At 50.1% G+C, this 19,789-nt stretch overlaps 1 protein-coding gene and 1 pseudogene across 6 annotated transcripts in view; one reads left to right on the plus strand and one right to left on the minus strand.

Moving 5' to 3' along the window:
• Nucleotides 1-19,789, minus strand: part of SLIT1 (slit guidance ligand 1) — a 189,857-nt gene that overhangs the window by 151,195 nt on the left and 18,873 nt on the right. For all 5 annotated transcript variants that reach the window (XR_004269883.1, XR_004269881.1, XR_004269882.1 and 2 more), the window contains exons 2-4: nt 17,846-17,917; nt 16,406-16,477; nt 10,459-10,530 (exon numbers count right to left, since the gene is read on the minus strand). Coding sequence is in view for 2 of the 5 variants with exons in the window: in XM_032281172.1 (XP_032137063.1) it covers nt 10,459-10,530; nt 16,406-16,477; nt 17,846-17,917 (216 nt within the window). In the remaining 3 variants the exon portion in view is untranslated. The remainder of the gene's footprint in view (nt 1-10,458; nt 10,531-16,405; nt 16,478-17,845; nt 17,918-19,789) is intronic.
• LOC116553728 lies at nt 403-18,972 on the plus strand (annotated as a pseudogene). Its single transcript, XR_004269885.1, has 2 exons — nt 403-1,057; nt 18,719-18,972. The product of XR_004269885.1 is annotated as a ferritin light chain-like (transcript).

Genomic DNA, 19,789 nt, shown 5'->3' on the forward strand with positions numbered 1-19,789 from the left:
GTGCTTAACAAACAGTAACTATCATTATAATAACATATTGCTTTGGTATTAAACTTTTTTTGAGATAGGGTCTCGCTCTGTCACCCAGAATGGAGTACAGTGGCACAGTCATAACTCATTATAACCTCAAACTCCTGGGCTCGAGAGATCCTCACGCCTCAGCCTCCTGAGTAGCTGGGACCACAGGTGCACATCACCACGCCTAGCTATTTTTTCTTATTTTTTGTAGAAACAGGGTCTTGCTATGTTGCCCAGGCTGGCCTCAAACTCCTGGCCTCAAGCAATTCTCCCACCTCAGCCTTCCCGAAGTGCTGGGATTATAAGTATGAGCCACCCTGCCCGGCCTAAACTTTATTTTTTAAAAATTTTGCATGTTGGCAGTTTGGCAGTCCCATGGATCTGTCTCTTGCTTAAACAGTGTTTAGAGGAACAGATACCGGGGACTCTTTCTTCCGGCCTCCGACCGCCCTCCGATTTCCTCTCTACTTGCAACCTCCGGGACCATCTTCTCGCCATCTCCTGCTTCTGGGGACCTGCTAACACCGTTTTTGTGGTTAGCTCCTTTTTACTGACCAGCCATGAGCCCCCAGATTCGTCAGAATTATTCCACTGACGTGGAGGCAGCCATCGACCGCCTGGTCCATGTGTACCTGCAGGCCTCCTACGCCCACCTCTCTCTCACTGGGCTACTATTTTGACCGCGATGATGTGGCTCTGGAAGGCATGAGCCACTTCTTCCACGAATTGGCCGAGGAGAAGCGCGAGGGCTATGAGCGTCTCCTGAAGATGCAAAACCAGCGTGGCGGCCGCGCCCTCTTCCAGGACATCAAGAAGCCAACTCAAGATGAGTGGGGTAAAACCCTGGACACCATGGAAACCGCCATGGCCCTGGAGAAAAGTCTGAACCAGGCCCTTTTGGATCTTCATGCCCTGGGTTCTGCCCGCACAGACCCCCATCTCTGTGACTTCCTGGAGAGTCATGTCCTAGATGAAGAAGTGAAAATCATCAAGAAGATGGGTGACCACCTGACCAACCTCCACAGGCTGGGCAGGGCCAGTACCTCTTCGAAAGGCTCACTCTCAAGCATGACTAAGAGCCTACTGAGCCCAGCGACTTCTGAAGGGCCCTTGCAAAATAACAGGGCTTCTCCCTAAGCCTCTCCCTCCAGCCACTAGGCAGCTTTCTAACTATCCTAACAAGCCTTGGACCAAGTGGAAATAAAGCTATTTGAAGGAAAAAAAAAAAATTTGCATGTTAGTTCAATCATCTTTAAATGCCTTATTTAACTGGAAAACTAAATCTCTTATCGCCTATCTTTCTTTGCTTTTCTCTATTTTTCAAATGTTCACTCTCTAGCAAAATGATTTTTGTATTTTAAAATTGTATTTCAAAGAAATTTTTAATGTTTTAATTGAAAAATGTTTGTATAATTTTTGAAATGATTTTTCTAAAATCCTCACCTCCCTAAAAGTTATTCATAAGAGCCGGCTCCTGCATGCATGCCTCTCTATTCAGAATCTCCTCAATGCTTACAAATTCTATTTGTCTCATACTGATTTTTGTTATGCTGTAGGAGAGGACCAGTGGCTTTTTATGCCTTTGAGCCCCTGTAAATGCAGGACACCCCGCGTTTGCCAGGCATTCTCTGGGGATGACCCACTGACCTCTTGCCACCCCCCACGGCCCTCCTTCAGGCCCTGGGCTCCCTCGGCTGTCCAAATTTGTAAAAGCCTGTGCGGTTCTTAGCCAGCAGGGGCAGAGCCAGATTCAAAGCCCACAGCCGGGCACCAGGGCTGTGTCTAGGACACTTCAACCACGCTGGGCGCATCAGCCGGCTCTGGCGTGCGGGATGTCAATCTCAGGCCGGCTGCCCTCCTCCCGGAGACTCCCGTGCCGGCCCAGTGGGACGCTTGCCTCTTTCACTTGAGCCTTGACAGCAGGCGCAGATTTAATGATTGGAAAGCACTTCGAAAATCCAGAGTGCTCCATAATTGCCAACTCATAATCCTCAAATTGTTCTCTGCGTGGCTGCAGGAGGCGAAGCCTCTGTGCTTGGAGGCTTTGCTTACTTAGCATGGCTCTCACATCGAACCAGGCGGGGCAGAAGCAAAGAGGAGCTCTACCCAACAGGAAGCCCCTCCTAAGACTCACCACGCCTGCTGGGGAGCAAGGCTTCTCAAGTATGAGCCAGATAAAGGGGGGCTGGATGATGATGCAGATTTGTGAGCCCTTCCACACTGACTGATTCAGAATCTCTGACGAGTGTGACCCTGGGAATCTGAATTTTAATAAACTCCCCACTGAGACAACTCTTAATCATACTCTAGTTCAAGGACTGACAATTTGAAGGTAAGTATGTGGGTTTGGGGTCAGGTGGGCCTGGGTTCAAATCTCGGCTCTGATTCTTAATGTCTGAGACTTCCGAAAGTTACTTAATGCTAGGCCCATGAGATGCTGAAAGATACTCCCTGAAAAAAATAAATTTTTTGAGATTCACAGTCAGATATGTTTGGGAGACCCAACACTCCACATCTTCCTGGGAGCTTTACAGCACACATGAGCGTGTTAAACGGGCTGAAAGTAGGACTCTGCTTAGCCCAGCTCTTCCCCAAACTGTCTAACCAAGGAAGCTCCTTTTTACCATTCATCCAGGAACATCTTACTATCTCGAAGGACAAAGCTAGTGAAACTCCTTTCTGGGAAAAGGGAAGTCTAAGGAGTGATGGACGGTGTTGTAAGGAGTCCCCAGGGAGCTCCTGCAGGAAGCAGGCTCTGGCTGGGGAGGGGCAGCGGGGAGCCCTGTTCCTCGTGTGCTGGTGTCTTGGGCAAGGCTGGCTCAGTTTTGCTGCTCCACTGCCTGGCACAGACGCATCACAATAGCGAGGTCACCTTCCTGCTTCGGGTAATTTCCCTCAGAGGCAAGACAGATCCATTTTTAACAGCTCTTCATTTCAGCAGAGAATGCCCTCCTGCCTCTGGTGGAGGCTGGGGACCCAGACGGGAAGGGAAGCTTTGTTCTTCTGACCAGTGCTGACAGTTTAATTAAACCCAGCTTGAGACAGGGTCGATAGGGTCAGGCATTCTTCAACAGGACTCCTGTGAATCTCACATCCACGCCTCTCCACCCACCAGGGCCCTGTTAATGAGTTATGGTGGTCCTTACGGCAGGGATATAAATAAGGGGAGATAAATGCCCTGCGCTGCCCTTAATCACCCACCCCCACCCCTTCCAGGCCCAGCAGAGACACAAAAGGTCAGTCTTGTCGGGACACATATTGGTTTCAAGGCTAAAAGGAACCCCAGAGGAACTGGGCTTCTAGAAGCGGCTTCTGGATGAGGAGGGAATCAGCCAGAGCAGGGCGGCACGGCAGCGGAGATCCTCCCCAGATCGGAGGCCAAGATGGTGGCATGCGCGGTGGGCAGACACCCTGCTCCCCATCCAAACCTGGTAAAGACTGAGTTTCGGTGCTGTAAGAAGCAATCAGGTTTCCAGCATATCCCTCTAGCCCTCAACTTAACACCTGTGTGTGTTCATGGAAGCAACATCACCACATCCTCTGAGGGTTCACTGTCAGGTGATGGAGCTGACCCCCAAACCCAGGTAACCTGCTACCAGGGTATACCTGTCCCCCACAGGAGATATAGGTCCAGCCAGTACAGCACCTGCCCCCACCTGCTCCAACCTGCTGGTAGGTCAGAGCGTGGCCAGCTGCTCTCAAAGAGCACCTATGATAGACCTGTCACCTCCTGAGAGGCCACCACCTCCCTATCCATCTTACGCAGACATCACTCCAAGGGTTCATAGTACCCAACACAGAGCCTGGCCCACAGGGGACCCTCAGGAACCGTTGGATCAGTGGGTGGGTGAGTCGCAGATGGAAGGTGAGGAGGAGTAAATAAAGGGGTGGAGGAAGGTGGGAGAAATTGGCGTATAGAAGGGTGTCTGGGTTTATGGGTAGGTTGGTAGATGAATAAGTAGGGGGAAGGGGAGGGTTTATGGTGGGGGTGGAAGAGTGGATGAATAGGCAGGTGGTGGGTGGGTAGTCAGGGCTGGATGGGAGAATGGATGGGAGGGGATGGGGGATGAAGGGATAGGTCAGGAGTAGGGAGAGAGATGAGTGGGTTGACTGATGGGTTGGTAGATGGTGGGAGGGTAGATGGAGGTGAAGAGCAGTGGTTGATAACTAGGTGGATGGACAGACGGGTGGATGGGTGGAGAAGGTACGTGGGTGAGGCAGGTCAGGGGTGCTATGTAAGGATGAGCTTTACTGTCAGATGGGTTCACATTTGGCTTAGCTCCTTGGGTGTGTCACATGCCCCTGAGCTTGCATTTCTTCATCTGTAAAATGTGGGACATGCTGACCTCATAGAGATGTTCTGATGATGAAACCAGGTATATTTGTAAGTTGCTCAGCATGAGCCTGGCACACGATAACCTTCCATTCTTTCTGTCACTATGACGACTACAGTCCCTGAGGCCTTTCATGAGGCCCTGAGGTGACAGGAGAGTGTGGCAGTGAAGGATGGGACAGGCTCACTTCTGCAGTGGGGAGGGGTCGGGGTCGTGCTCTTTTCTGAAGAGGTGTGAGTGCTGCTGTGCAGAACCCCAGGCCCACCCGCAATGGGGGCATCCCTGAGGAAGTGCAGAATGCATCTGGAATTTCAGGGCACTGAGAAACGCCTCCAGGGCAGCATCACCTACTTGCTCCACATTCCCCCTCCCCAGCCTGCTCGGGAAAGTGCCCAAGAGGACAGAAGGCAGATCCCCCACATCCTCAGCCCAGGCTCTGTGCCAAGGCCAAGGCCCTCCTGCCCGCACATGCCAGCCTTCCTCCACAGCCTCCTCAGGGCGTCTCTGCAGGGGCACCTAAGCCCCTTGAGAAAAAAACAAAAAAACCCTGTTGGAGGAAGGCCCCTGCAAAATGAAGGGATGGTTGTGAGTTAAGAGTGGTGAGGCTGAGCTGCCACAAGGGATGGGGGAAGCTGGCATCAACACGGGACACAGATCCAGGAGCAGGTCACCCCGGGGCTGTACCACCCTCCAAAGCAGCCCCAATGTGGACTCACTTGACATTATTTCCTGGGTACCTCTGGCGTGCCAGAGTGTTCGCTTCTGACACAGGAGTGTCACAGCTCTCTTTAACCCTCGTGTCAGCCCCTTGAGGCAGCCCGCCCTTATCTGTATCTCACAGAAGAGCAAACAGGCTGGGTAAAGGAAGCGCTGCAGTATCGCATCCTAGCCTTTCCCTTCACCTCAGACCACAGGGGCTTTTCAGCTCTTATTTTAAAACCAGGAGGTTCCCCACCATAAGCATAAAACACACGCTTCTTAGAGAACATCTGGGAAACAGAAGAGGAAAAAGCCACCCACAGACAATCCCTGCTGGCATTTTCCAGGCATTTTTTTCTTGCATTATTTAGAGTGATTTATTGAGTGGTCATATTGTCAATGCCATGTGGAATCCTGGCTTTTGATATCAAACACATATATCTGCATTACTTGACATCTTTCATAAAGGCCATTTTTGATGACTATAAATATTCCATCAAGTAGATGCATCATCATTTACTTCTTCATGCCTCCAATGTTGGACATGTATGTTATTTCCATGTTCTTTTTATTAGTCTATATTTCAATATTCTAAATAATACGGCAATGAACATGTCCGTGCTCATGTTTTACTATTTCCTGAGGGCAGATCCCCAAATATGAAATTCCTAGGTCAAGGTTTAAGGCCAATTTTCAGGCTCCTGAGAGTCCCTGGAAGGCTTGGTGTCTAATTCCAACCCTATCATCAAGCTGCTCTGTGGTCCAAGGCAAATCACTTGTCTGAGCCATAGATTCTGCATAGGAAAGAAATGGACAGACTAACCCCACACACCAGGGGAAATATTAGTGCAGAATAACCCCTAGCAGGATTTTAACTTCGGGAGGCCACACAGACAAAATAAACTGAAATGTGGGCTGAACCACTACCTACAGACTTGGGTGACCATGCCTTACCCCGCACATTTGGTCTCTCTCAAACCCATTTTCATGCTGATTTAGCATAACAGACTGTGCATGAAAGTCCTTAATTTGCTCCAGATGGGAAGGATTAGTAACAGATCCCTCCAAAGCAAAGGGGAGGTCAACAGGTGAGAGACCAGGAATGCCGGGCACTGCTTTTTAAGGGAATAGGTCCCACCTCCAGCTCTGGAGGCAGGGCAGGCACCATAGTATCACTGCACCAGCGGATCCCACAAGCCCCCCACAGCTCACTGGCCTGGGGTGACCTCTTGACCTAAGACGGGCCAATCAGATTCTTTCTCCCAGAAATCTGGAGCTGGAGTCTGAGACACTGTGTGGATCTGAGCTCCCAGGTCACAGGAAGGAGGTGACTTGGCAGCATGGCTGACCCGAGTCATGATGGAACCGAAATGCTGCTGATGAGCACAGCACACTGGTTTGCAGGGAAGAGGAGGACAATAAGGTGGATACTCAGAAAGAACTAGAAACAGCCCTCACATCTCAGTGTTAGTCCCTGGGAGGGCCAGCTGGACCTCACCTTCTGCTCTGGGAGCCTCCGAGCCTGCCAGCTGTGCCCCTATAAAACCCCACCTCCACCTTTACTATCACCAGCTGGCAGGATATTCTGTTTCTGGAACCAAGCATGCTGAGAACTCCTTGGCCAGACCGACTGGGGGAGTTAACAGAGATACCTTAGAATGTCAGGCACTCAGGTCAATAGAATGGGGCGGGGTGGAGGGGCATGCGTGGAAAGCATATTAGAAGAATATTAACAAGTAGATTTTAAACACTTGCTCCTGGCTGGGCATGGTGGCTCACATCTATAATCCCAGCACTTTGGGAGGCCAAGGTGGGCAGATCACCTGAGGTCAGGAGTTCAAGACCAGCCTAATCAATATGGAGAAACCCCATCTCTACTAAAAATACAAAATTAGCCAGGCATGGTGGCACATGCCTGAAATCCCAGCTACTCAGGAGACTGAGGCAGGAGAATCACTTGAATCCGGAAGGCAGAGGTTGTGGTGAGCCGAGATCACGCAATTGCACTCCAGCCTGGGCAACAAGAGCAAAACTCAGTCTCAAAACAAAACAAAACAAAACGCTTGCTCCTGTATCCTTCCCTATAACCATCTCCAAGGTGAAAAACTCGGTGAGCCCAGACACCAGGACAAACAACCAGATGAATAAAGTTTGTCGAATCATTTCCCCAAGACAGTGCCCATTTTGAGATGGCCTGACCTGGAGGCCACCAAATGCCTTGGCTTCAATGCAAACGAAGCAGGGCACACTGCGTGGGAGTCCTGCCAGAGACCTGCAGGAGTCCTCCCGGTTTGCATGCCTTGCTTACAGATGAGGTTAAGAAATGTCAAGCGAAGAGCTAAAGAAGAGTCTCCCTTCACCCAAATCCTGCTATGCTCCCGGATGCCAAGAGTTAAGAACCTGATTCCTGGAAAGAAAAGGCCGTAAGTGTTGGGGAGAAGTTCTGGCTCTAGAGCCTAGAAACATCTGCCAAAGGGCCACCAAGACTTCCACTCCCCTTCTGGAAGTCCCTCTGTTGGCTGCCAACCACCCCTTCCCCAAAGCAGCTGGCCTGGGACCACTGCAATGAGGATATCCAATGCGTCTGGAGGCCTCTGCCTCCCAGCCCCATAGGGTACCAACAGCAGGTGTCACACAGACTGCCGTCCTCTGCAGTGGCTTTCTGCTCCTTGAATGAATATCCTTGTACCAGCCTTTGGTTATAGAATCTGGTTATTTAATACTCATTAAAATATAGATGTCCTTTCCTCTAGGACTCCTGTAAAATATGAAACCATGAAGAGAGCAGGGCTAGGAGTCAGAGGGCTTCATCCTGACTCTCGGGAAGTCACTTCCTCTTTCCAAGCTGCCTCGCTGGCAGTAACACTGCGAGATATTGCTTGCCTCACAGCCACATGTTTCAGACAAGACCTCAAGCACAGGAGCACCAACTGCACCAAGGAGCTATTTGCTCACCCTGAATTATCAGGGGCACGACGGATGAACGTCTGCTTGGGCCGGCTGCAGGCTTGGTTGTGCTCCGTGCACGGTCCCAGTTCAGACTCCTACTAGCCCTACCATGTATGGGTAAGAGAAACAGGCTCTGCACAATGAAACCACCTAGCGTTATGCCTTGAAGAGCCCAGGACCACCTGACCCTCGACTTTCTGCTTCCCAGGACACCTTTCATTCCAGGAGGGATCCGAGTTTCCCAGACACAGACCAAGAAGGCAGCCAATTTGTCACTTTCCTCAGGAAGGAACACAGGGGTGTGCAAGGCACCAATGTCCCTAGAGAAGGGTGGACTCGAGTAAAGGAGGGAGGGAGTCCCCTGCAGAGCTATCCTTTACCCCCAAGGGCTGGTGGAAGGTTATGACAAAAGAAGCCAGCTCCCCCCTAAAAATGAATACGGCTGGAGATGATCTCAAGTAAAGGGCTGGAAGTTGGTGGATTCAGATTCACATGATGGGTCTCAGAGATTTTAAAATCAATGAGGGAGAGCGAAAGTAGGTACCCAGGGCTTGATGGCAACTGTGCAGTATACGTACGCCTTAATCTCTGCAAGGTGGAGGACAGCAGATCGATATGGGAAGGAGAAGGGACCCAAGTAGGCAAATCACGTCAGGAGAGTGACAGCAAAAGCTTGAAAGGTTAAGAGGACTCAGGAGAGGAAAAGAATTGCAGAATTGAGACCAAGAGAAAAGACGTTCAAGACAAATTTTTGCAAAAAGGTAGAGCTGTGATAACACTTGCAAGTCAGCAGAGAGAAAACAGGAGCTGCTGGGGCCAAGACAGGGCAAGGCCAGCTGCTTGCATGTGGCCAGCAACAGCACGGACCACACAGATCAGTGCATGGCCCTCAGGCTCAACAGACATCACTATGGATGCACCTGCTGGAAAGAACCTTCCGCCTTTCACAGTCACATAGGGAAAAATTAAGCACCCACTGTGTGTGTCTGGCACAGAATGGATTGGCCAACCTACCAGTTACAGGAAAACTGGAGGAGAAGGCCCAACTCAAGCCCAAGGGTGATGGCAAAGACCAGCAAAAGAGAGCATCACTAAGGGTCGCTATGGAGTGGTCTCTGGGCCAGGAGGAGGAAGCAACAGGAAGTGATCAGAGAGACCATTTGAACAGACTGAAAATTAGAGTTCCATTGTAAACACAAAAGCTTGGCCAGGCACAATGGCTCATACCTGTAATCCCAGCACTATGGAAGGCTGAGGCTGGTGGCTCACTTGAGCCCAGGAGTTTGAGACCAGCCTGCACAACATGGCAAAATCCCATTTCTGCAAAAAATTTAAAAAATTAGCCAGACATGGTAGTGCACACCTGTAGTCCCAGCTACTCTGGAGGCTGAGGTGAGAGGATCGCTTGAGCCCAGAAGGTTGAGGCTGCAGTGAGCCAAGATCGTGCCACTGTACCCAGCCTGGGTGACAGAGCAACATCTCATCTCAAAAATAAATAAATAAATAAATAAATAAAAGCTTGAAGGTAAGATCAACAACAAATTCTGGAGATCACTGGGCTTAGGGAGAGGTCTAGAAATCATGACAGAGGTGGAAAGAACTAGCTGTGTTTAATCAGAGGAGACAAAATCCAGCCCCAGATTCTAGGAGCCCATGGTCATACCCCTTAGCACTCAGGTAACCACAGGTTGGCACCCCTACCCAACCCACACCCCTCAGTCTTACCTATGTTGCTTATTACCCCTTTCTCTACCTAGATGCGGTCTCCTTCAGGGATGAACCAGCAGTGCCATGCCAGGCATGCAGAAGGCCCCGCCAGTGAAAGAGATACCTTAGTTAATCTCAAAGGCCTTGCCCAACCCAAGATCCCATAAAATGAAACACATGGTAGAAAAATTACAGACACACGTGGCGAATCATGGTGCAGCAGAATTAGCAACCATCCTTTAAACTTGAAGGAAGTATTGACAGCAAATAAAAATACGACTTTATGCCATGGTTAATAACCTTACAGACCTCATGACCCTAAAAGATAGAAAGAGCTGGAAATAGAAATAGGTTCAAGAAGGGTTTAATTGAATGAACAAATATTCAGTTCCCTGCAGGTTATCAAAGGCATGGTGAGAGACGGGTAAGAATGACACCCTGTAAAGGCTGGCATCGCTGTCCATAAGCATGCCTGCCTGCAGAACACCCTTGTACCCACACCGCCAGCAGCAGCTCACAAATCTGGATGAACCGCAGGTTCTTCCAAGTGCTTGCCATGGAGAAATACCCTGCATAGTACCCTCCTACAGAAAGGGCCTGGTCTTCGATGTCCTGGACCGTTCCTGCCAGGGGAGGAGTGCAGGGTCGAGGTCATGGGAGCATCCAGGTCCCACTGACTGAACACTGTGCCTCCCACAGGGTGAGGGACAAAACCACAGGGGGAACTTTCTGGCCACATAGAGTCACTCACAGTCTTGACAAAGCCTGGTTGTTCTGGAACAGCAGTTCTGGTAACATGTGCAGCTGGTTTCGGTTCAGTCGCCTAAAAAAGAGAAGAATTGGAAATCACCTAGACGGCCAGGAAATCCAAAAGACTTCTCAGGAAGTGCGGGATGGATTCAGAGGCAGAAGGCCCAGTGTTCAAATCGTAACAGGGTCTGTGTGGCATCCCAGGGAAATTACCTTCTCCGGGCTTCAGTTCTTGATCTGTAAAGTGAAGATTCCACCACCCAGCACATGGGGAGGATAGGAACAGGGCATCTGTGGAAGCCCTCACCAGCACCTTTCCTTCCACTCTTCCTTCCCATAGCCATCGTCATCATCACTTCACATCTGCAAGCCCTGTGTGGTTTATAAGGCACGGATTCTAACGCCATCTCCCTCTGTGAGTTGGAAACCTGACTACACTTGAAATGGGAGACATGCCCTAATGGCCACACAGCCCCAATTTCATCCACATTTGGCTCAACAGAGGTTTCACTTTCTTTTCATTGTTTGCTTTGGGTCTTTTTTCAAAATGAAAATAGCGGCCAGCAGCAGTGGCTCATGACTGTAATCCCAGCACTTTCGGAGACCGAGGTGGGCCGATCACCTGAGGTCAGGAGTTGGAGATCAGCATGGCCAACATGGTGAAAACCCATCTCTACTAAAAATACAAAAATTAGCAGGGCATGGTGGCAGGCGCCTGTAATCCCAACTACTCAGGAGGCTGAGGCAGGAGAATCGCTTGAACCTGGGAGATGGAGGTTGCAGAAAGCCGAGACCACGCGACTGCCCTCCAGCCTGGGCGACAGATCAAAACTCTGTCTCAAAGGAAAAAAAGAAAGAAAATAGCTTTATTGATTTTTTTTTTTTTTTAGACAGAGTCTCGCTCTGTTGCCCAGGCTACAGTGCAGTGGTATGATCTTGGCTCGCTGCAACCCCTGCCTCCCGGGTTCAAGCGATTCTCCTACCTCAGCGTCCTGAGTAGCTGGGATTACAGGAGTGCGCCATCACACCCAGCTAATTTTTGTATTTTTAGTAGAGACAGCGTTTCACCATGTTGGCCAGGCTGGTCTAGAACATTGTGATCCGCCCACCTCGGCCCCCCAAGTGCTGGGATTACAGGCATGAGCCACCAAGCCTGGCTGATTATTTTTATCATTAATAAAAATGCATGCTCAGCCAGGCATGGTGGCATGCACCTGTAATCCCAGCTACTCGGGAGGCTGAGGTGGGAGAATCACTTGAACCTGGAAGGTGGAAGGTACAGTGAGACGAGATCACGCCACTGTACTCCAGCCCAGGTAACAGAGTGAGACCCTCTTTCAAAAAAAAAAAAAAAAAAAGCATGCTCAAGTGGCTCATGCCAGTAATCCCAGCACTTGGGGAGGCCAAGTGGGAGGATTGCTCAAGGCCAGGACTTGAGATTTGCCTGCGTAACAAAAAGAAACCTCATCTCTACAAAAAATACAAAAAAATTCGCTGGGCATCGTAGCTTAGGCCTGTAGCCCCAGGGAGGTCTGAGGGGTCTTAGAACAAATCCCCCGTGGATACCAAAGGACCACTGTATGATAAACCATCTCAGCCAAAAGCTTTCTTCCAGAGGAAGGAGAAAATATTACTTCCATGTAGCCAGCAGTAATTGGTCTGTGGTTATCTCCTAGAAGGTCATCCTTCATCTAACATGTGAGAAAGCCCATCTCCACCACACGGGGCACCGTCATGTTCCCCATGGTACAGACAATTAAATCAACATTCAGAAACCCACTGGAAGTTTACTTTTTTTTTTTTTCCTGAGACAGAGTCTCACTCTGTTGCCCAGGCTGGAGTGCAATGGCACAGTCTTGGCTCACTACAACCTCTGAATCCTGGGTTCAAACGATCCTCCTGCCTCAGTCTCCTGAGTAGCTGGGATTACAGGCATACATCACCACGCCCGGCTAATTTTTGCATTTTTAGTAGAAACGGGGTTTCACCATATTGGCCAGGCTGGTCTCGAACACCTGATCTCATGATCCACCTGCCTCGACCTCCCAAAGTGCTGGGATTACAGGCGTGAGCCACCGCACCCATAGGAAATTTACTTTTCAGGGCAGGCTCCAAGGGAAACACTTCATTGCCTTGGGGGGAACAAATATCAATACAATCCTTAAAGCAATAGAAGTAGACATCAGATAGCTCCAAATTCCTTATCCTTGGTCCAGGAAACTAATGCTGTATTTACACCGTCTGGTAACCACTGTTTTTCGTTTTATTTTGTTTTCCCCCCAAAACTTTCTCATTTTTCTGGCTTCTGCTTCTGAAAATTATTTAGGAGGAAAAGGGATTCAATACCTAGCTTAAAATGGAAAATTACAGGACACTAAAGAAAGGACCCCACATGGTGAGGGACATGCAGATTGCTGAGAATGATAACAGTAGTCATGGCTACCATGATAATCAGCCCTTACTAGGTGCCAGGCACTGGTGCAAATGCGTTATGGCTATTACCTGATGGTAGGCAGGAAAGCAGAGTGTAAAGGTGGGCCTCTTTCTTTTCAAAGTGACAACAGCACTTTGCAGTCATGCACTCACCCTCCCAACTCCCAACAACCCACCCCCCCACCAAAGGTTTCCTGCCACCACCTCACCACGTGGCTTGGCTCTTCACAGGTGCCCAAGATAGGTTTGCTGACTTTGTTGAGTTACCCATCTTTGAAAAATGAGAGAAGAGGAATGCCATCAGGTAAGCGGGTCACTCAAGCCATTACTGGATGGTAGATGTGGGATCCTGAAGCTTGCCTTTCTCTACTCTCCACCCTGGCTGCTCCCATGGTATGATCTTGGCCATGGCACAGTGCCAGGCCGTCTTCCAGGGTGACCGGGCACATTCCACTCCTTCCCAGCTGCAGACCTGCTGAGGCCACAATGTGCTGATCCCTCTCAGCCAGCTCAGCTGCACACTGCTGCATCTACACTGAAGTTTGTGACTGCTTACAAGAACCAGTTATGTCCACTCCTAAACCTGTTTATGCCAGAGGTACTTGTCATTCTAACGATGTAATTTAATTAACTATTACATAAATGAATGAACTGCTAGTGGAAAAAAGTCATCTCTATGAAAACAAAGCGGAATGCTTTAGAAAGATTTGATGAAAGGGAAGCTGCTAATTAAAGAGCTATTAAATTAAGTTAAAGATGGGTGATGGAGCGGGAGTGGGTGTCATTATAAAAATCAGGAATTCTCCCCAAGATTGCTCCCAAGGCCCTTTGGAAAATCTCACTCCACCTTCCAGAAACCAAAACCAAAAATCATAAACAAAGTATATGTGTGGGTTTAGGCGAGGCAAACAACACAGAAAGAACTCCAGTGTTTCACACCAGAGAAAGACCTTGGCCAAAAAAAGGAGGAGTAAATGCACACTTACATGTTTTAACATAAAATGGAATTTCTAAGGAATGTGTAGGTTTTTTGTTTTGTTTTGTTTTGTTTTTTGAGACAGAGTTTTGCTCTGCCGTCCAGGCTGGAGTGCAGTGGCACGATCTTGGCTCACAGCAACTTCTGTCACCTGAGTTCAAGCGATTCTCCTGCCTCAGCCTCCCAAGTAGCTGGGGTTACAGGCACGTGCCACTGTGCCCAGCTAATTTTTGTATTTTTAGTAGAGACGGTGGTTTCACTATGTTAGCCAGGCTGGTCTCGAACTCCTGACCGCAAGTGATCCACCCATCTCATCCTCCCAAAATGCTGGGCTTACAGGTGTGAGCCACTGCATCTGGCCAGAATGTGTGGTTTTTTAATGACTCTGCACTTTAATCACCTTTTATGATTAACTGATGCACCACTGGTCTCCAGCAACTCAGGGGCAGCCACTGATCTGACCACTCAGGAAGGTGCCTGCAGGGCTAAAGTTGCCACTCACCACTGGGGTCATGTCTTGACCCCCCAGACCCCTCTCCTCCCCCCGCCTTCCCAGAACCAGAGGTGGAGCCAGGATGGGTCAGGTCCAGATCAGCCCCTCATAGCCAGGTCATTAACATGTATTTTGTTCTAACTCTTTTGTTTTTTTGTTCTTTTTTTTTTTTCTCTTTTTTTGTTTTTTTTCAGTTTAGTTTTGTTTTTTTATCCTCTCTTGTTCTAAGTCTTTTAAAGAAAACAAGTGCAGCATTTGACATCTGGTCTAGCTGTGGGCTTCTTATCATTTCGTTTTCGGCCTGGATGAGGAACTCAAAAGAAAGATTGCCTTGCTTTCTTTCAGGCTGTAGGAGGGCAATGAGGCAATCATATTTTTTTCCTTTTATTTAATATCTTATTTTCTTTAATATCAAAATGAAAGGTGAGGTATCAGGTCATCTTCATTAAAAGCTCAGACTTCGAAGGCAACATGATCCAGGTTCTAGTCCTCTCTTCTGCACAATTAGGGACAAGTGACTTAACCTCTGTGTACCTCTGTTTCTCATCTGTGAAATTTCACTTAGAGCAGTGTTGTTTTAAGGATTAAATGAGATACTATAGGGCAAAGAGATTACCCGGGGGCCTGGCATAGAGTGGTGATAGCTATAATCATAATTATCAACGTGTCATAAGAAAACCCATTAAAAGAGAAAAAGACAAATAATAAAATTAAAGTTACCAATAATCCACCATTCACTATAATGAGATTTAGTGGCTCCAATTGTCTTCTTCCTCCTGTATTCTATCCACATGCAAATTGATTTTAGTAATACAATTGTCATGTTTTACCTTTTCCACTTAACGTTGTATTTTCAGCACATCCCATGGCCTTAACTGTTCTTCAGAAATGTGATTTTATATCTTATGTATCCACTAGAATGGGTTTCCAATTTTTTTCTATTTAAATAATGTGCAATGGCCGGGCACAGTGGCTCAGGCCTGTAATCCCAGCACTTTGAGAGGCCAAAGTGGGCAGATCATAAGGTCAAGAGATCAAGACCACCCTGGCCAACATGGTGAAACCATGTCTCTACTAAAAATGCAAAAACAATTAGCCAAGTGTGGTGGCATGTGCCTGTAGTCCCAGCTACTTGGGAGGCTGAAGCAGGAGAATCACTTGAACCCAGAGGTGGAGGTTGCAGTGAGCTGAAATCATGCCACTCCAGCCTGATAGACATAGCAAGACTCCGTCTCAAAAATAAGTAAACAAATGATGTGCAATTAATATCCTGAGATATAATTTTTAGCCCTGTCTCTGATTATTTCTTTAAAATAAAATAGACTTTCTGGTTCAAAGAGCATGAACTCTAGGACTCTTTTTTTTTTTTTTTTTTTTTTTTTTTAAGGACACAGCTGCAAGGACTCTTACCTACAGACAAACCCCTTTGCAGAAGGGCAAGACTGGTGATCACGGTGAAATGAGTGCCCATCCCCCACCTCACCCCAATATGTTCCTTTTTTTCATTGTTGCCAAACTGAAATGCAAGAAGTGATCAAGACCCATTTTCAAACTTAAAAGCCCTGTCTGGCGATAAACCATGTGAATCAGAACAGGCCTCCACCTTCCCATTTCTGTACTGTGGCCCTGTGCACCTAAGACACCAATCCCCCAGGGCTTCCCTGATGGGTCCCCTTGGCACATCAGGGCTTCCTTTAAGGACACACAGATCAATGGACAGTGGTTATGCCAGGATGAGATGACAGGAAAAAATTTCACTTCCTCTGTATCGTGTAAACATTTAGCCATCATGTATGTTCAGGGAAAAATAACAGGGACAGTTGCATTGAGAACATGTGGTGGGGACCCACTCCAGGTTTCTTTGCGACCATGCCCCGTGACCACTTTCACAGCTGCAGCTGCTCCTGGCTCCATCACCTGGTGGAGGCAGGCTGGGCATGGGGTCCCCTCCCCTGAGCGCCCCTCATACCCAGCAGCAGCTTGGCCTGCCAGCTCCCGCTCATGCCAGCCCCCTGCCCTCCCAGCCCACACCCCACCAGGACTCACAGTCGCTCCAGCTCCTTCATGTCATCGAAAGCCCCGCGTTCCACCGCTCCAATCTGGTTCTCCATCAGCTGCCTGGGGAAGCAAAGAGACAAGGACAGCTACAGGGTGTGGGACAAAGGCTGCTAGAAGCAGTGGGCATAACAGAAGGGCAGAGGCAAACTCTGCCAGGGCAGTGTTGGCAAGGGAGTGAGACAGGAGCCATGCCCAAGCCTCATGCAGGCCCACGCTTGGCCAGAGCGGACACAATTTCCTCACACCTTTGCAAATTTCCCAACACAGGCTACTCAGGCTCTCAGCATCTTACCTCACCACAAAACGCACTTGCAGCCCCACGACCCTCCAAAGCTGCCTGCCAGGGCAAAAGTCCACGGGGCACCCAAGCACCAGATCTTAGCTCCAATCAGGCTCCAGGGAGCCGGGCTGAGCAGCAGACAGCACAGGCTGGCTTGAGCTGCTGGCGTGCGTGCCCTGGCCTCTTGGGGCCCTGAAGGCATGTGTACAAGCAACAGAGCAGGGGGACCGGCCAGTAACGGGGGGGGGAGCCTGTGCCAAGTGGTCAGAGCCCACACAGGCAGCAACACACTCTACAATTGGCAGATAACATCCTCTCTGCCTGTACCCCACCCTGCCTGGCCCCATCTGCTGAAGAAACGAGCGGGGTACCCACGCCAATCAAACCACCTGGCTCTGTGGGACTCTGCGTCCCCTCGCCGCCAACGTGCCCTGAAACCCAGAGCATCCAGCTGGTGGGGCAGCATTTCTCACCAACAGATTGACTGTTGCATGATAACTTTTGAGATAGTCAAGTATGTTTGTCCCCCTGCATCTGTCCCTCTCCACCCGTGAGCAGGTGGCTTGCGTGCCCCTGCATGGGCTTCAGATGATGATGGGGGCAGGGCAGGGGGAACCGCCACCAGGCACTTCTCTTTCTCTGCTTTGTTTTCAAAAGCCTGAAGTGTAAGAAGCTCCTGTTGGAGGCCTGGGGGCAGAGAGGAGGGGAATCCCGGGAGAGAGGATAGGCTTCCCGCAGCAGACAGCCTGGTAGTCAGAAGGGACTCCCAGAGCCTGGGAAGGGCAGAGGTCGGGGGTTCTGGAGCAGATCCCTGCCCAGTGGCCTGTCAGCTCTGACCTCAGAGATGATTGCTCATGAGGTCCCTGATCCTCCAGAAACCCTCAGAACTGCAGAGCTGGGAGTTCTGAAAGAATGAGGTCCTAGGACACTTGCACTCCCCTGGAGCACAGGGCGACGGACCTTATGATGAGTTCAGACTCAAAACTCAACATCATCCCACCTGACACCCCTCAGGATGTCTTGCCAAGACTCACTCCACAGTGGAGCGGCCCAGCCAGCCCACCACCCTACCAGCCACAGCCAGGGCCCTGCCCAGGACCGCCGTGGCATTCTTGGGGGTGGGATGGGTGGGAGCACCGCATACTCACAGCACCCGCAGCTGCTTGAGCCCCGCAAAGTCATTCTTATGGATCCGAGTGATGTTGTTGCCATTGAGTTCCCTGGAGGAGGAAGGAGAGAAGGGAGCAGTGAGGTGACCCAGGGGGCCCCCAGGTCAGGGTCTCTGCTCCAGGCGCCCTCCCCACCTGGCGCTCCAGTCATCTCATCAGTGGGGCTGGGGGCTTCTGTGAGCTGAGTCTGTGTCAAGGTCCAAGAAGCTGGGCCCTCTTCCCAGCAGACATCCAACCAACTGGAGCCTTAGGTGCAGGACGCACCACGGGGAGAGCTATGGTTTCCAAAAATGTGGCTTCTGCCCTGATGCAGCTCATTCTGGTTGGAGATGAGACATTCACCCAGGGAGGAATCTGGAAACTAGTCAAGGAGAGAGGCTATTCAGGCAGAATCCTCGCTGAACCTCAGTTTCCTTATCTATAAAATGGGGGCAACAACTGTGTCTACCTCATAGGGTTAGCAGAGGTATAAGCAAGTAAAGGGCATCGCTTATAAAAGGCCCCCATGGGGACACCAGTGTTTTCACCTGGTGGCACTGGCTCCTGCGAGCTGTCCATATCTAAGCAGGAGAGAGCAGGGAGGGCAATGCAATTGTAAAGGACTGTGGAAGCAGGACGCAAGCTGAAACCCAAAAGACAGGGAAGAACTGCACACAACGACAGGGAGGGAGCAGATGTGCCCCGAGGACCACACTGCATCAGGCCTGGAGTAGCTGAGGGCCAAAGTGGACAGCAGACAGGCGGAGCTGGGAGCTGTGGGAAGCAGGGATAGGATAAGCTGGGCCCAGATCACAGAAGGCCAGAGGGTGCAAAGAGAGGAGAAACCGGGGCAGGCGGAGGCTCTGGGTGGAGAGGATGGGGCGCTGCCAGGAGGCCAGTCCTGCAGCAGTGAGCAGGAGGGCAGGCCAGGAAGTGAGCCCCCTCCCCCACCATCACTGGGGTCCTGCGGCCAGACTGACCGCTCCTCCTCTCACCCATGCTGGACTGCCCGGCTCCTCCTTCTTTCCAAGGCCACCTTGGACCCACCTGAAGAACTGTCTGCCCAACCTAGCCTCATTCAGTCTCACCAAAGCAGAACATTCCAGGAGTGAGGTTCTCCCCACCCCAGAGTCTCCTCACTGAGCCCCACACAGCAGAATCTCTCTCAGTCCTCACTCCAGCTGTTTCCTGTGGCATCTGTCTCCCTGGGGCAGCTCCCCGCTTACCTCCTCCTCTTCCTCAATACTGTCACCAGTGTGCTTTGCAACAACCTAACTGGACCTGCCCCAATATACACACATGCACAGGCACGCACATGGGCACATGCATGCTCACACATGCACGCACACACACACACACACACACACACACACACGCCCCATGTTCACCTGCAGCCCAGTCTTCTCACTTAGCCAACTTTAGTCAAAAGTTCTGGGTATAGCCATGAGCTCAACCCAAGTCCAAGCTACTTTGAGAAACAAAGTCCCTGTCCTCCAGGTGTTTAGAAAGTGCTCGGTCTGGGTGATGATCTAGGGTTGCTTCCACTAAGATCAACAACACACGGATTCCTTTTCTGCATCGTCCAGGATCCAGGCATTACACACACCCTCACACAATGCGAGAAAGTGGTAAAACCATGTTCATCCTTCAGATGAAAGCGGTTCCAAGAGGCTCGGTGTCTTCCCGAGGTCACCTGCTGGTAATTGACAGAGCAGGGATCTGAACCCATGACCATCTGGCTTTTTCCACCAGGTCAGGCTGTCTCAACACTCAGCACATCCTCTCGATGCCCTTCCCTCGGGCCTGGCTCCTGATCCTCAGAAGCAGCTGCAAAAACTCATTCCCTGCTCCTCATCCCTTTCCTAACAGGATTTCTCAGAAGGGCCTGAGGCCTTTCCATGCTAACACAAGCCACTGGTGACAGCCCTGGACTGAGCTACCTCC

Source organism: Sapajus apella, unplaced genomic scaffold (assembly GCF_009761245.1).
Source record: "Sapajus apella isolate SASKATOON/1434 unplaced genomic scaffold, GSC_monkey_1.0 scaffold13, whole genome shotgun sequence".
NCBI classification, from domain to species: Eukaryota; Metazoa; Chordata; class Mammalia; order Primates; family Cebidae; genus Sapajus; species Sapajus apella.